Source organism: Aplysia californica, unplaced genomic scaffold (genome assembly GCF_000002075.1).
Source record: "Aplysia californica isolate F4 #8 unplaced genomic scaffold, AplCal3.0 scaffold00155, whole genome shotgun sequence".
NCBI classification, from domain to species: Eukaryota; Metazoa; Mollusca; class Gastropoda; order Aplysiida; family Aplysiidae; genus Aplysia; species Aplysia californica.
Genome location: NW_004797425.1, coordinates 728,573 through 743,437, shown reverse-complemented (window position 1 = coordinate 743,437; position 14,865 = coordinate 728,573). Strand labels below are relative to the sequence as shown.

Here is a 14,865-nt window from a genome sequence, read left to right as displayed (position 1 = left end):
GAGAGAGAGAGAGAGAGAGAGGTGCCGCGTGCACTCGACAATAGTGAGATTGGTGTTTTCCCTGCATTATACAGGCACCCATGGTTTGCACACTTCTTGGGCAAGTTTTTATAGACCAGAAAGTGGCATCCACCATAGAGCATGCTTTCGGGAAGATGTGTGTCAAACTCAGTAACCCGGCGGCCACAGTCAAATAACAGTTAGTTAAGGTCGCAGGCCGAATCGGATGAACATTCATTGAGCAGTGGAAAACTAAACTTTCTTAAGCAATGATATTAATTAAAACAGACGAGCGTTAAAATAATAACAAATTATCAAAGCATAGCAATTTTAACTCTTATGCCAGTTTGTCAGAGACGGATGTAAAATCTAAAAAGACTCGATTTTGTATACAGTAATTGCGTAGTACTTAAAAAAAAAATTGATTGGAAGTAGATTTCCGCTTCGATTTGACGCATTGAGTCTTGTTTGATGGTAAACTTCATGTAAAAGTACTAAAAAGAACAACAACTAATTTAAAGATAATGTTTATTTCCAGTGCTGGTCTGATCAGCGACTCGAGTGGATGCCTTCTAACTGGAGCTCAATCAGACAAATATTTTATACTAATGAGATATGGAGACCTGCTCTCGTGGTTAGTAACAGGTAGGATTACAACCAGTGGACTCACCCTGACCCCCACCCCCTCTCCTCCCCCACCCCATTTCCCCTGTCTCAAACTATATGAGCCTGAAGAAACTGCTGATCACTTACAATGGTTATTATGAAAGGTACAGGGAGGGGATGGGAGGGAGAAGGAAAAACGAAATCTAGAGAACGACCAAATAACATTGTAACATTAAGTCATGGATGAATTAACGATAGCTGTCACTCTAGGCGTGAAAGGGCAAACCTGCACCACCAGACCAGGGATATGAAATTGAGATAATAAACAAATACCGGGGGGAAAACAATACGTTAGAAAGGACTTTTATAAATAAATAATTATTTGCAGCCCAAAGGAGCAAAAAAAAAGACATAGAGTGATTATTCAAATCAATAAGTCAATTAATCTTTCACATTTGCGACGCTGAATCACCATATATAGAATTGCCTGGCTCTCTTTGGTCGATTGCACAACAAGAAAGTAAAACATATCTAAGATATGTCATTTCCACAAATTTCAGTCTCTTTCGGAAACAATGTCTTTGTTGTAATACCTTTTTGTCTTTACACACTTAAGGTGTGAGTTGAATTTTAGAGCAGAAAGATCTGTTTTATCGAGTATATTCATTTATTTTTGCAAGGTTTCTGTATCCTAATTAGTCTGGGTTGACACAGACCGGCAGAGTTGAAACAGAACGCCTCAGAAATGATCTGATTTATGTCGATGGGGGTATTGATAATAAATTTCAAAATATAATCTCCTTTTTTAGAAAGTCTAGACCAAGGGTATCAAGCTCAGTCACTCAAGGGAGCAGAGCCAAATTATGCTGAAGGTTGAGGACCGAACACATCCATTGAGCAGTGGAAGACTAAACCTTTTTTAAAACTATGATATGGATTAAAACAGACAATTGTTAAAATAGTTTTAAAAAAAATTAAGTTGAATGTTTAGAATCTTTTTTTGTCCACATATTCGTTTATGTATGGAGCAGAGTTCTGTGTGTTAAAGATTCTTTAAAAAAACGAACCACAAAAATTATCTTGCAACCGGATATAATAGTTTAGTGGGCCGAATGCTGCCTGTGGGGCTGTAGTTTGACACCTGCTGTGGTCTAGACGATCGTTCTTTCTGTTAAAAGTGTTTGATCTGTTCCCGACAGCATCGATGACCTGGGAGCGATCGACGAGGACACAATTCCCAAGCGAGTGACGTACACGGGCACTGTGGAGTGGCATCCTCCGGGCATACTTGTTGTTTCATGTGACATGGACATCACCTACTTCCCATTTGACAGACAGATTTGTTCCATCGAAGTACGTATTTTAAAGGTGCCAACGCTGTTTCTATACTGTCTTCAATAGCATTTTCTCTTTATCAGTCTCCAATTCAAAATGTTTTTTACTTTCAAACAAATGTGTATTTCCCCATGAAAAGGACTAATATGCCGGAAATTTTCAAATTCAAAATTCAATTAAAAGTAGTTTCAGATGGTATTTTTTCATTCTGAATAATATTAATTTTTTTAACCAATAAGAATTGAGATATCTTGAATATTTTTTTTAAGATATTGCAGGTTTTAGTAAGAAAGGTAGGAACATGGCTTAAGAGAAAAAGAACGTCAAAGTAAAATGACTTTATTTTACAGAACAATAAAAATTAGCTTTCTTAGGCTACTCATTTGAATTATTTGGTAATATAATAAACGTCAATATATAAAAAAAGAACTACATTTTATATATCGTTTTATTTTTCTGTACCTGTAATTAACTCCAGAAAGGAAGCTCGGGAAAGCTTTATGCATCACCGCTGGGAACATGATGTTGAAAAGTGTTGGTGTTAACACACAGCTATTTGTCACGCAAAAAGCTTCAGACATATTACCACTCACAGCTCTTGACACTGCGTTTCATGCCGTCATGAAATTGGCGAACCGTAGAGTGAAATTTTGCAAGCAAACGTACTTCGCTAGGATTTTCCATGAGCCTCCCTGACCAACGTTATCGAAGGCCTTTGTTAGATCAACGAAGGCCATATATAAGGTTTTATTCGGCTCTATGAACTTTTTCTGGATCGGTCTAACTGCAAATATCATGTATACTATGCCCCTTTCAGAGCGGAAGCCACATTCTAGGACATATGCTTCAACAGGCGATAGAGAAGAGTTCGGGCCAGGATCTTTCCAGCTATAGACAAGGGGGATATGCCTCTGTAGTTGTCCCAAGATTGCCTGTCAACTTTGTTTTTGTACGAATGAATTATAGTTGCATCCCTGTGCCCGTTGGGCAATGCTTCCAAATTCACACATTTGACAGAATAGTTCTGTCAGTGCCACAAATTCATATACCTTCCAAAATCTGTGATAAATTCTTTTATATGGTGCGACATGTATTATTGTCAGTTTCTCTTCCTAATGAAATTCTCTTAAGGAAGTAGTATACAATTTAAATTATATCATGTATATCTGAGTGTGATTTTACCGATCCTGCAAAGCCATATAAAGTATTATCTCATCGTCCTTCTGTATCTGCCCAGTTGACGAGCTTCGGTTACACAGTCCTTGAGGTAAACCCGTTAAGTTCCCGTGGATTGCTCACGGATTACTTCCAGAAAAGCGGGGGCTGGAGTCTGGGCCAGCTCAGCACGACCACGTCCACATACGAGGACAACGGTCAGGAGTACGGAAAGGTAGGAAGGGGAGTACTAGTACTAGTTATTATTTATGTTTTACTGGGACAAGAACCAGCGAGCTGTGATTCTCGTGATGCATGGAGTGAAGGGTGGGGGTGGGTGGGGGTGGCATGACCGCTAGTTCAAACTGCTTGACCGTGTGTGCAGTGCATTGAAGCTTTTTGGGCTATCCAGCATGTAAGTGTTTGTTTTTTTAAATCACCATATCAACAACACGTCACGCTTTAGAACGCTTGCTCTTTATCTCTAATCCAATATCATTCTGACCTATTTCCTGTATTATAGTTGAGGATAAAACACTGGCTAGATAAATTCAGGTTATCAAAACTAATCCCGAGCATTTCTGTTGTGATTGTTGTTGTTGTTGTTTAATACTTTTGACCGATTTTAAAACACGATATCGAAACTTCCATCTTAAATGAAAGCATGAACCCATTCCACATTGGTTTTTGCCTCTCAGATTACCTTTGAGGTTATCGTGTTCCGACGGTCTGATTTCTATTGGCTCAATGTCGTCTTCCCTGTGATTGTCAACGGCATTCTGACGATCTTCCTCTTCCTACTGCCCGCTGAGAGCGGAGAGAGGATTGGCTACTCTCTCACGGTGTTACTGGCATTCGTTGTCCTGATGACCTTACTGGCGGCGGACATGCCAACCTCGGCCAAACACACGTCTTTGATGGGTGAGAGTCACGCTATTATAATGAGGCAATTGCATGAACCTTTTCAGTACCAAGCGTTTTGCATTCCCGTAAGCAGTAAGCTTAGAGTAAAGACGTTGGCTTTTTGAGTCAGCCAGTACGCAAGGTTTTTCTTTCTAAAGCTATGATGAGCTAGCTGAACTTGCTTTCTTCATAAACTGGTTTTGACAACGAAAGGGTTCTTCGTGAAGTTTGTTTTACGTACAGTGTGTTTACTCTTTACAAAAATAGTCGAACCGAACAAACGAAACTATTTTGTACAAACGACTAAAGTACAGTGGAGCACAACCGTAGACTTGAGCATTATAAACTCTACCAGATCGTGAACTCTGACGTATATCCAGTTCTCTATGGTGTGTATTATTTGACCCAGTTTCAGCCAAATGAAAGTCACAGAGGGAAAGGTGTCGCGCTCACTCGACTATAGAGAGACTGGTGGTTTATCCCTCATTAGGGTGTGATGTCACGGGCCATGTTGCGCACGCTTCGCAGCAAAGTTTTTATAAAACGTTAAGGGCTGTGGCCACGACATTTTCGCACAGCACTCGCTCCAAAAGGAGTTTTACTTTTTCATTCCCATGTGGGGATTTTGCTTTGTCGCGTATCTGCGTCTGTCTGCTGGGCCACATCCCTCGGCTCAGATTGGTCCTAAAGCAAGGTCAAAGAAGCCCTATATAGGAAGAGATAGGAACAGGTATATCATCAGAGTGTCCTGAGTATGATAGAATATAAAACGGCTACTGACGACCATGAGCACTTGTGTGTCATTACACGTCAACCTCGAACACCTTCAGGTATTTAGGTATATTGCCATGTATAAGTGGGAAAGAAGGCTCATCGTGCATGGACTGGGAGCGATAGGGGCGGTAGCCTGAAAAAGTTCAGGAACCACTGGCCCAGAGGCATGAACTTGGTACGGGTAGGGTGTGTATTTTTGGGGGTGCGGGGAGGTGAGTCAAGTGTCTATTTTTCTGATTTAGAATGAGGGAAAATGTAATATATTACTCACTCCCCCTTCCTTGCATTTTTGTTCCACTTCCCTCACCCTGTCCTTTTCTCTCTTTCTACCCCTGCTGCAGACCCTGTTGGGCTTCTGAGGTGCGAACATTTCTTCTGTTTCTCTTTACTAGTGGCATTGCTGAACATGGTTTGGAATAAGTCTACTAGATGTGACTAAATTCTATGGATTAATTTGGTTCACATGAACCTTTGAATCATACAAACAGCTTACTTGGCACGCGGTTAAAAGTACCAAGACTGTTTCCTATGATTAAAAAGATAATTATGAAATCAGGAAAAAAAAACAACCTAAAAAAAGTTTTTAAAAAAACTAACTGTTTCTGTACATGGTGGACAGAAGTGGTCTCTAATACACCCAAAACGTACACTACCTGGTACTCATGAAGCAATACAAGAAACTCGATACTACCAGAAAACCGGTGCAAATGTCCGATTCTTCTACGGTTTCTCTCCCCTCCAGAGGTGTACATCTGTCTGATCCTGGGACTGAGCGCCTTGTCCGTGGTCCTGGCCATCATCAACCTGAGAATCCACCACAGGACAGACAACAAACCCATCCCCCCGTTCACCTTCGCCCTCACAAGACTCTGTATGAAGTTGTGCTGTTACAGCGAGGAGCACATTCCCGGGACCTCGAGTATTGTGCATCCAGACAAGAAATTGACAATGGAGCAGATGTTTAGAAAAGATGTGAGAAAATTACAATTAGTTATGTTAGAGAGGTCTGTCTTACTCACTGCTATGATGTGCCGGTGTTTTTAAGGCATCACCTTGAGATATCTTTTTGTTTTCAATGTCTGCTATATTATTTACCCCCCCCCCCCTTCCCCTAAAAGAAAAAAAAAACCCGAAACGAAACAAACAAACAAACAAAAAACCCTGGCCTCTTACCTAAACAACAAAGGGAAGCAATTCTGATCGTAGGATTGCACTATACATTCGGTGTTTGGATTTGAGCTTATTGCCCTTTCACATTTTGGTTGATTGCAGTAACGCTTAAGTTCGATTTGTTTATTCATTAATGAAAAAGAGTAAAAAAAAAGATCTCCCTGATTTTTTTTATTCACCTAAATATGTGAGATAGTGTTCTCATACGTGGGAAGGAAGGAAAGTGCGCTCAGAACAAACTATAGGTGTACCGTACTGTGAATAAAGAACACACTTCAATATAATCGTTAAAATACGTGGCGACGGCACTTCTCTATGCACATTTAAATTACCAGCTTCATTCAAAGGTAGCAGATCCTTTCCAACAACTACATAATTCACGCGATGAATTGGACTGGGTCGATTTCTGGGCGGTATTGATGCAAATGCCCAAACTATTGAGCTCGTAGACTCACTGTAAGGCTCACAAATTAAGACTGATAGGCACCTTGGGACCTAGTTTTTGGTGAAAAGTTTGTCTCCGGATGGGAAGCGTCCCTTCACATTATGCAATACGGCTTCAGCACGCATACATTTGTTACATTGCATAAGGCGCATACCCATTTGTCAATATCTGATTAAAACCCCCAAAACAAACCAAAAAGATCTTTCAACAAAATTGGCCAACAAAATTTCAAGCTAAATGAGAGCTGCTGCAAGAGAATGACGTCCCAAAATCATTCTGATTTCTAAATGGCAATTTTGAATATAATAAAATTCCTGGAGCCGTACGAAACAATTTAAGTGCTTGTCCACTATACATTAAATCAGTATCCTGAAAACTGTATAGCTTGTCTATTTGTTGTCTCGTCATTCGGGTCCACAGAACATAAAATAAGACAGTGGTAGTCTGTTGTACATTTAGTTTTTGCGCCAGCGTCATGAACACTTTATATATAGCCTATCAATTTATTGTCTCTTTCTCCCCAATCACCACAGCAAAATTGCACCGTTTTCCACGTGAACTCAGCCGAAGTTACGGAGAAATGTGACCGAGCGATGACACCAGTGCCCGGGGAGGACTGTCAGTCAAAGGACGGCGTGGACCTCAGCTGGAGAGATGTGGCTTTTGTCATGGATGATGTCTGCCTCAGAGTCTACGCTGTAGCCGTGGTTGTATCCACTCTCGTGTTTATGCTAGCTTTAAATAGTGGTCCAAACTAGACTATCTATCTATCTATTTTTGAGACAGTACTTCTGTATGTCCGTATGTCTGTCTGGTTGGCTCGTTGACTATAAGAGAAAGAGAATAAAGACAATTCATTGGTAAGCAAAAAGACTTCAATATATAATCATAATACATGTCTCCACTCAGTCGGCCGTATTCTAAAGATGAAGTATGCAATAATGAGAACAGGATTAGAGATTGTTCTATAAACATGCAATTTCGTTATTCAATAAAACCGTCTTTCGCTCATGGCGCAACGGCCACCTCCATCTTGGCCGCTTAGTCTAAAGTATGTCTCCTCATGCTCAGCGCGACGTTGCGTCGTGCTTGGCAGTCGCTAGCGATTTCTTCTTCTTCTTCAGCCTTGTTCTCGATGACAGCAGCAAGAAAGTCAGTCTGAAGGCGTGCACTAACTGTGCAGTCTGTTTCAAAACTGAGAGACTGCCATATAGCTTTCTCGTAAAAGGAGTCACATTCTGCCGTGTCTGTGTACTAAGAATGGCGTAGTGCGGGCAGTGCTGAAGGATATGATTGGCATCCTCTTGGTCGTGTCCACATTCGCAGATCGCGGACCCTCCCACTTTTAATTTAGTGTGCATATGGTGTTTGAGTCTGTTGTGGCCACAACGGAGTCGAAAGATTGTGACCCGGTCGACTCTATTAGCATGTTGTTGGGGTCACGTATGTTGTGATTAGAGGGGGATCTTTTCCATCTGTTTCTTATGGCAGATTTTTAACGCTTTTTTGACTCTGGGAGATCCATGCAATCCTCAATCTGGGTCATTTTGGCTCCTTCTTTGGCTAACTCGTCTGCTTTTTCATTTCCAGGAATGTCACAGTGACCTGGTATCCACTGCAGAGTTGTGTTGGCCTGGGAGTTTAGATCATATAGGAAGGAAAGGAGCAGTCATACTTGAGCAGATTGTGGCTTTTAGGGAGCTTGCAGGGCAGATTTTTTCATCTGGGAGGATGACAGTGTTGGCTTTAGATTTTGGTGATTCAAGAGCATGTTGGCTGCAGTTTCGAGTGCTGATGTTTCTGCTTTATAGTTGGAAGATAGAGATCCTTTGGGGATGGAATGGCTCTCTGTTGACCCATCTATCCACTGTATGTAGATGCTTCCACCGCCGTTTCTGACTGCTTCAGTTGCTAATCCATCTGTATAAACTCGATTCTACCGGTTGCTTCGGAAATTTCTGTTCCGGTAGTCGAGTGTCAGTGACTTGAGTATCGGAGGAGGGACTTCAGATTTGGTGCTCGCTCTTTTATGTTCTCTTGAATTTGAGGGGATGATTAGTCTGAAGAGGGTGGACTTGACATGGGTCTAGTAATGTTGGAGAATCTTAAAGAGAAATTTGAAGTCCAGAGCTGAAGTGTCTGGCCATATGGAGGAAGCTTGTTATTTTTAAACTTTTGCTCAGGCTTTTTGAAGATCTGTCCTTCGTTTGGTGGATTGGCATTCTTTTGATCTTTTCCTGATGAACAATCGCTTTCAGATCGCGACGCTAGCGATGAGTCACGAGGTGTGTATCCTTAACCTATGCGCGGTCTCATCACTCACCACATACACGGTGTGTTGACTGACACTGGTATTTTGACCAATTGGGATGCTTTAAACCTGTCACACCCCCAGACTATCGAGCACAAAGTGTTCTCGATCGCTACATGGACTGAACGCAGGCGACACCCTCCCATGACTAGACGTCGCGTCGCGTGTAAGGAGACGTTCTCTTTATAATCTTACTTGATTGGATATGGAGTGCAAGGACCGTGCGCGACATCGCGCATGAGTAGACATACTCATAGTGAGTGCTAACCCTGCATATATGTAATAGGTCAAGTAAGTTCAGAATGGAGACCCACAAGTAGATTGTCTTCCATTCGTTGACGTCGTGGCTGAGATAAAAACATCAATATTTATAGGAAACGCTTTACTTTGGAATCTACCATAAGTATCATATATTTCTTTCAGGAGTTTTTCAGCTTTAGCCCTTATGCTTGTAAGTAAGAAAAAAGAAACTCATTTTACGTTACCTATAGAAAGTATTGGTCGTGGAATATTATATTGTAATTAAATTTGAAAAGTGTCACCTTAAGAGAAGAGGAGCACATGGATAATAAAAACTGGAGAAAAGCTGGCACGAAACAGGCTCACAAGACGTCTCACTCACGATAAAGAAATGTTCTTCAAATCTAGCTGACTAGGACTATTTCCTGCCCCCCCCGAATTTAAGACTTTTTTGACAAGGCAGAATACTGACTAGACGAGTTTATTTTGTAGAAAATATTTGTTTCAGACATTAAGACAACAAAGTGACTGAGTGTTCAAAGTGGAAAGGTGTACAGCACACTTTTTTCACCACCGGAACGCACAAAGAACCAATTTCTAGCAAGGTGAAATTCTCAGATGACAAATGAGTTTACAATGCAAATGACTTCTAAAATAAATGTTAACGGCTGCATCTGAAAGGGCAAAAACGCACACCGTATCATTTATATTTTCTACGATGCATTTATTTCCTTGCGATAAAACTAGATCAAACGAAAAAATAAAAACAAATAGTGTTATTGTACGAAAATGTAAGTGTGTATGCGTGTGTGCGTACATGCGTACGCGTATGCATGCATGCTTGGGTGAGTGCGGGTGTTCGTGTATGTGTTCGCTCGCGCGCGCGCGCGCGCGTGTGTGTGTGTGTGTGTGTGTGTGTGTGTGTGTGTGTGTGTGTGTGTGTGTTTGTGTGCGTGTGTTTTTATCTTTGTACCGATACGTATCTTTCCTACTGTTGTCAGCTGTCGCGAGCTATTGACCACACAACAAAAAACTAAAACTATCAATTGTAACATAAACATCATGGTTCACCTTGTCCCTCTTTTGAACCTTTGACAATTATAACCAAACGTTTATTGCCTTGTAATGCATCTGCCAATCCCATTCATATGTAAATACCCGACCTTACCGTGTAGAAGTATTGCGCATTAAAGAATTTTATGTTCACGCTTTTAATACATGATTTTTTTATGTTTGTTACCCGGCCATGCCCCCCCCCCCCACAAACCAAACCACCTTTCCGTCACACATTAGCCACCGAGGAGGGGAGGCAAAATTACTCTATGGTTTTACGGCACTTGTAACGCAAACTGTTCATTTAAGTGAGAAGACTAGAGGTGTTCTAGAGAGTAACGTACAAAGAAAAAACAGAAAGAGAGATAAGGATAATAGACGTTTGATAGGCAAGAAAAGGCCCAGAGATATCTACCGCTAGTAACATACGAGAGTTACTAGCATTAATTGTACCTTTTCAATTTTGAGGCTAACATTCAAGACTGCGGTATTTCAGTTGTGATCAAACTGTCTAAGCTTCATCAAACATTGGCCATTCAACGTCTCTGTTTCGTTGAAGTTGGGTTTTTTAACTATATAATAATAATAATAATAATAATAGATAGCATTTGTATAGCGCATATCCCCGCTCAACAGCAGGCTCTATGCGCTTTTACACTATATTATTACCCCAGCAGACCATAGAACACTCCGAAACATTCTCAGCTTCCCGGGAAGCATACAGTGCGAGCAGCCGATTAAGCGCTCAAACACTAACAAACTGACAAGATCTTTCGCTGTCTATAGCTGGGTACCCATTCCCACCTGGGTGAAGTGAGGAAAATTCGTGTAAAGTGCCTTTCCCAAGGACACAACGTCGGGCCCTTGACGGGATTCGAACCCACGACCTTACGGCATGTAATTTATGCCCCCTCCCTCTCCAATCGACACAATGTAGATAATTTAGGAGATGGTTTTCGAACCTGCCTTTCAGGCCCAACCCGGGCTTAGAGGGATAAAACATCTCAGCGGAAAGACCAAAATACTTGACAAAATTTCTTTTCACATGGAAAGCGACTTCGGGTCACCTGGGCCCGGCGGCAAAGCGCCTAATCGCTACACCACAGACGCCGACCACAAGGTTTAGTGAATCCTCTTTGGTGTCAGAATAAGTTAGTATCAGCACCAATATAAATAAGCCAATTTTCTGAAACAGAGAAATCCTTCCGAAAGAATACAGAAAAACCCCACAGACACACTGCATTTACACACAGTCAAATCAAAATTAATTTGAAGGAAGTAAAAGCATCTACGCCATTATCCACGAAAGTGGACATTGTGGCTACTCCCGCTTTGATGACAGATATTTGCTCCTTTTGTGCTAAGGCCCGTGAACCGCAAGAGTGGATGATTTGACAGGGCTTATTTTGGCTTTGTTTTTTCGCCTTGTCATGCTGGCATAAATTGCTTTTGAGGTAGGTACCCGTATCTCCATATCTCTTTTTTAAAGGTGTACGTTACTCTCAATCTTCGGTGGACATTCTCTACTGACAAAGCGCTCAGCATAAAAGTTTGAGTCCATACATACAAGTACAACCTTTCCATATCCGATTGGAAAAGGTTGTAATGCTTTTAACGTGCAACTTCGGTAAAAGGAAAACGTAGGTCAAATCCTCGAGTCTTCCGCAACGACCAACAACTCTCTTTTCGGAACATACACATTGGAACAATGTGATTTTACTTCAACACTGATAGGTTATGCAGCTGTTTTATCCGTCTTTTTCCTCCTGGACAAATTTTCGTGTTTTATTCTCACACTCAGTGACAATTATTATCTTCAACAAGGACAATTAACATAAAAAACCAGTACTTACAAGTCTATTGTCAGATTTATAGCAAATGTCGAAGTAAGCTGAACTCTCTGCCACAGTTATTGAAGCGACAACAATTTGTGTGTTCTGACCAGATCCAGGAACTTTGTTGCTACATAAAGCTCCTCAGACTTTTATGCTGATGCCTCATTACAGTTTTTGGCAGACGACCAGAACACATCAGTGACTTTGCTCTGCTACCGGGTGCTCAGATCATAATCGTGAAAAAGTCCATGATCTGCCCATAAGAAGCTGTAGACAATAATCATTTTTATTTATTTATTTGTATCTACTTATTTTTTTATTGAAAAATTATTATTATTTATTTATTTCTTTTTTTTTTTTGGGGGGGGGGGGGGCAGTCAGTTCGAATACACGTCACTAAACATGAGCATCGGATTGGATGTCCTCGTACAACCCAAACAAAAATGGTCATAACTTACATAGTGACATAAAATTTACGCAAAACTTCGTACATTTTTTAAACAGTTTCCATTTTAGCTATTAATTTGACCTCTTTGTCTTTCTTAAGCTCTTCACAAAAAGAAGTACTGTAGCCCAGATATTTCGAGATATGTAAGCATGATTATTGTAGAATTAAATAAGAGGTAATTAAATTGCCTATCATGTAGAGGGATCTTGTACTGGAATATTTTCTCTCAGATTTTCGTTTTTCCTATGTAATCATCACCTTTCGTGTAAATTGGTTTCTTTCTTTTTTGGAAATATCTCGTTTCTCAGTACCTCTGTACTTCACAAGTCCTGCTCTGTCCAAACATGTCTCTTGTATGAGTTTGAGACAACACTTATACCACATGATGGATTACCAGGGAAAACGTGATTCACACTGATACATGTCGATATTTGTCTAAAATGAGTAGTGGGAAGTTACGTGTGTCATTCAAATTATACTTGCGCACTTTATTAAAGTATTTCCAATCAAATACTGAACGACTTGAGGAGCAAGGCTCTTATTTATTTCAAGTGCAAAATACTGTCACATGTTATCGTATAAAGCCTCATCGTGGAAATATAAGAAACACCTAGATTGGGGGTTCTTGTTTTATCCGTAGATCTACTCCTTTGGTGTTGGTATGTAAAGCTTCGCACAGCACAAAACAAACTGTTTCGAAGACCGAGCTCCTGGAGTCCTGAAGGGATACCAGAATATGGAGGAGTCCGAGATTTAGGTCGAAGAAGGCCGAGAATAGATTGAACATCAATTGGATTTAAACAACAGACTTATCATGGTGTCTCAATTTAAATGTCTAATTAGAATAGTATTATGGAAGAGTATAAGTAAATTTTTTAGGGCGCTCGCAACTGCATCAGGTCATATGAGCGTCAAGGGGTGGATGCCAACAGAGAAGTCCAAAACGGGGAACCAGGCTTACTCTGCTCCCCTCTCTAGCCTCAAAAGCACAAAGTCTGCTTCCACTATCAAGGCGCCCCGGAAATAGCAGTACACAAAAGAGGGACAAACATACAAAAGAAGCAGAGGGGAAAATGACGATAGTAAGGATGGAGAAAGAAAAAGCAGCTGTCCCTACTATGTTGTTCCGGCACAGTATGAGAATGACATTGATAAATCAGCCCATATACAATTCTACTGTGAATAAGAACATGTTTATATCTTCCCTTTGGGAATCGCCTTTAGACACTCCCGTCAGTAGCACCGCCCTGAGGGGGGGGGGGGATTAGAGAGTCAGGGTGGCAGGGTGAAGTTTTTCCTGCGTACATTTGTAGCCATACATGATTCAGAATAAGTTGATTTTAAAAAATATATGGTGACAACAAACCATAGCTAGAGAAAAAACTGTGAGCATGAACATGCAGAATAGATTAATTTCATTTCAATGTGAGGAAAACTTTTGGTGAAAAACATTATACTAAGTTTTCCTTTAATAAAAGCATGGAATGTGGCACGATGCGAGTATAGATTGACACGAACATTTCTGTGCCTTATAGTATTTCTGGAAAACTCGAGTCTTTGTACTGTGCTGCAATTTTGCACATTTAGAACCTGAACAAAATAATAATTTAGTACAGTTAAGAAGCCTTAGACAATATTATATTGTCGCTTTTAAGCACAAGCGGGCTATCCCGAAAAGTGCTGTTTTGAGAAAATCGAAGGTAAAGTTTTTGAACCCAAAAAATCTATCTCTGTGTATTTGTTTTCAAATGAATTCTTCTGTGGTTTAGCATATGAGTTATGACCTTCTCTGCCGTATACGTATAAATAACTGATAATTATTTACTCGATTGATAAGAAATTGGACATAAAGTTGAGTTGGCTCAGTTGTGCAGATATGCAGAAAACGCTTTTGAAGCAAATTTGGAGGCAAAAAGGGCCATCCCATCCAAAATGAGGTATACCTTTCTATCTGGACTATTCCTGCATTGAGGTATATACAAAATGTATGTCCCCTGTACAGTGAGCTAACCCACCAAGCTTGTCAACTCTTTATCATTGGGTTAAGTGGTCTAGCCTATCCGTGTGAGCATTTTAAGCATTTCCTACCAAACAGGTCGGTACTATTATGTGGTACAGTACTCAAGTGAAAGCTGGTACAGTACAGAAAAAACTTTCTGAAAACAACTTACCTGATATGTGAATATCGCAGTATTTGGGGTTTTTCAACAACGACATGCAGTGAACTCTTCACTTGAGGTGTCAGCCATTTTTTGGGTTAGTCCATTTAAAAACTTTCAAAAGTCGGTAGTTTCTTTAATTCTCTATAACTATATAAATATACCTACGGACGAAACCAAGCTTCTCCAATAGGTAGGGCAATGTCCACTTTTAGTGCAGGTCAAGATTTTTGGAAATCCCTGAAATGTGGGTTAGCCCGCTTGTCCTTAAAAGCGACCATATAACCTTCTATTCGCCTTTTGTTGTTCGTCGACTTTTGTGGCATTGCGTATATCAGAACATACAAAAACGATATCATCAGAAATGTTTCATGGGATTCAAGTTTGAGCTTGGCTACGGCATCACACTGATATAATAATATTCTCCTGCA

General features: G+C 40.5%; 1 protein-coding gene across 1 annotated transcript in view; it reads left to right on the top strand.

The window, feature by feature from the left end:
- LOC101857109 (acetylcholine receptor subunit alpha-type unc-63-like) overlaps positions 1–7,146 on the top strand; it is a 13,923-nt gene extending 6,777 nt beyond the window's left edge. Inside the window, exons 2-7 of the mRNA XM_035969556.1 lie at positions 1,806–1,959; positions 2,759–2,890; positions 3,179–3,331; positions 3,795–4,017; positions 5,516–5,745; positions 6,922–7,146. Coding sequence (XP_035825449.1) covers positions 1,806–1,959; positions 2,759–2,890; positions 3,179–3,331; positions 3,795–4,017; positions 5,516–5,745; positions 6,922–7,146 — 1,117 coding nt within the window. The remainder of the gene's footprint in view (positions 1–1,805; positions 1,960–2,758; positions 2,891–3,178; positions 3,332–3,794; positions 4,018–5,515; positions 5,746–6,921) is intronic.
- Positions 7,147–14,865: the final 7,719 nt, after the last annotated feature.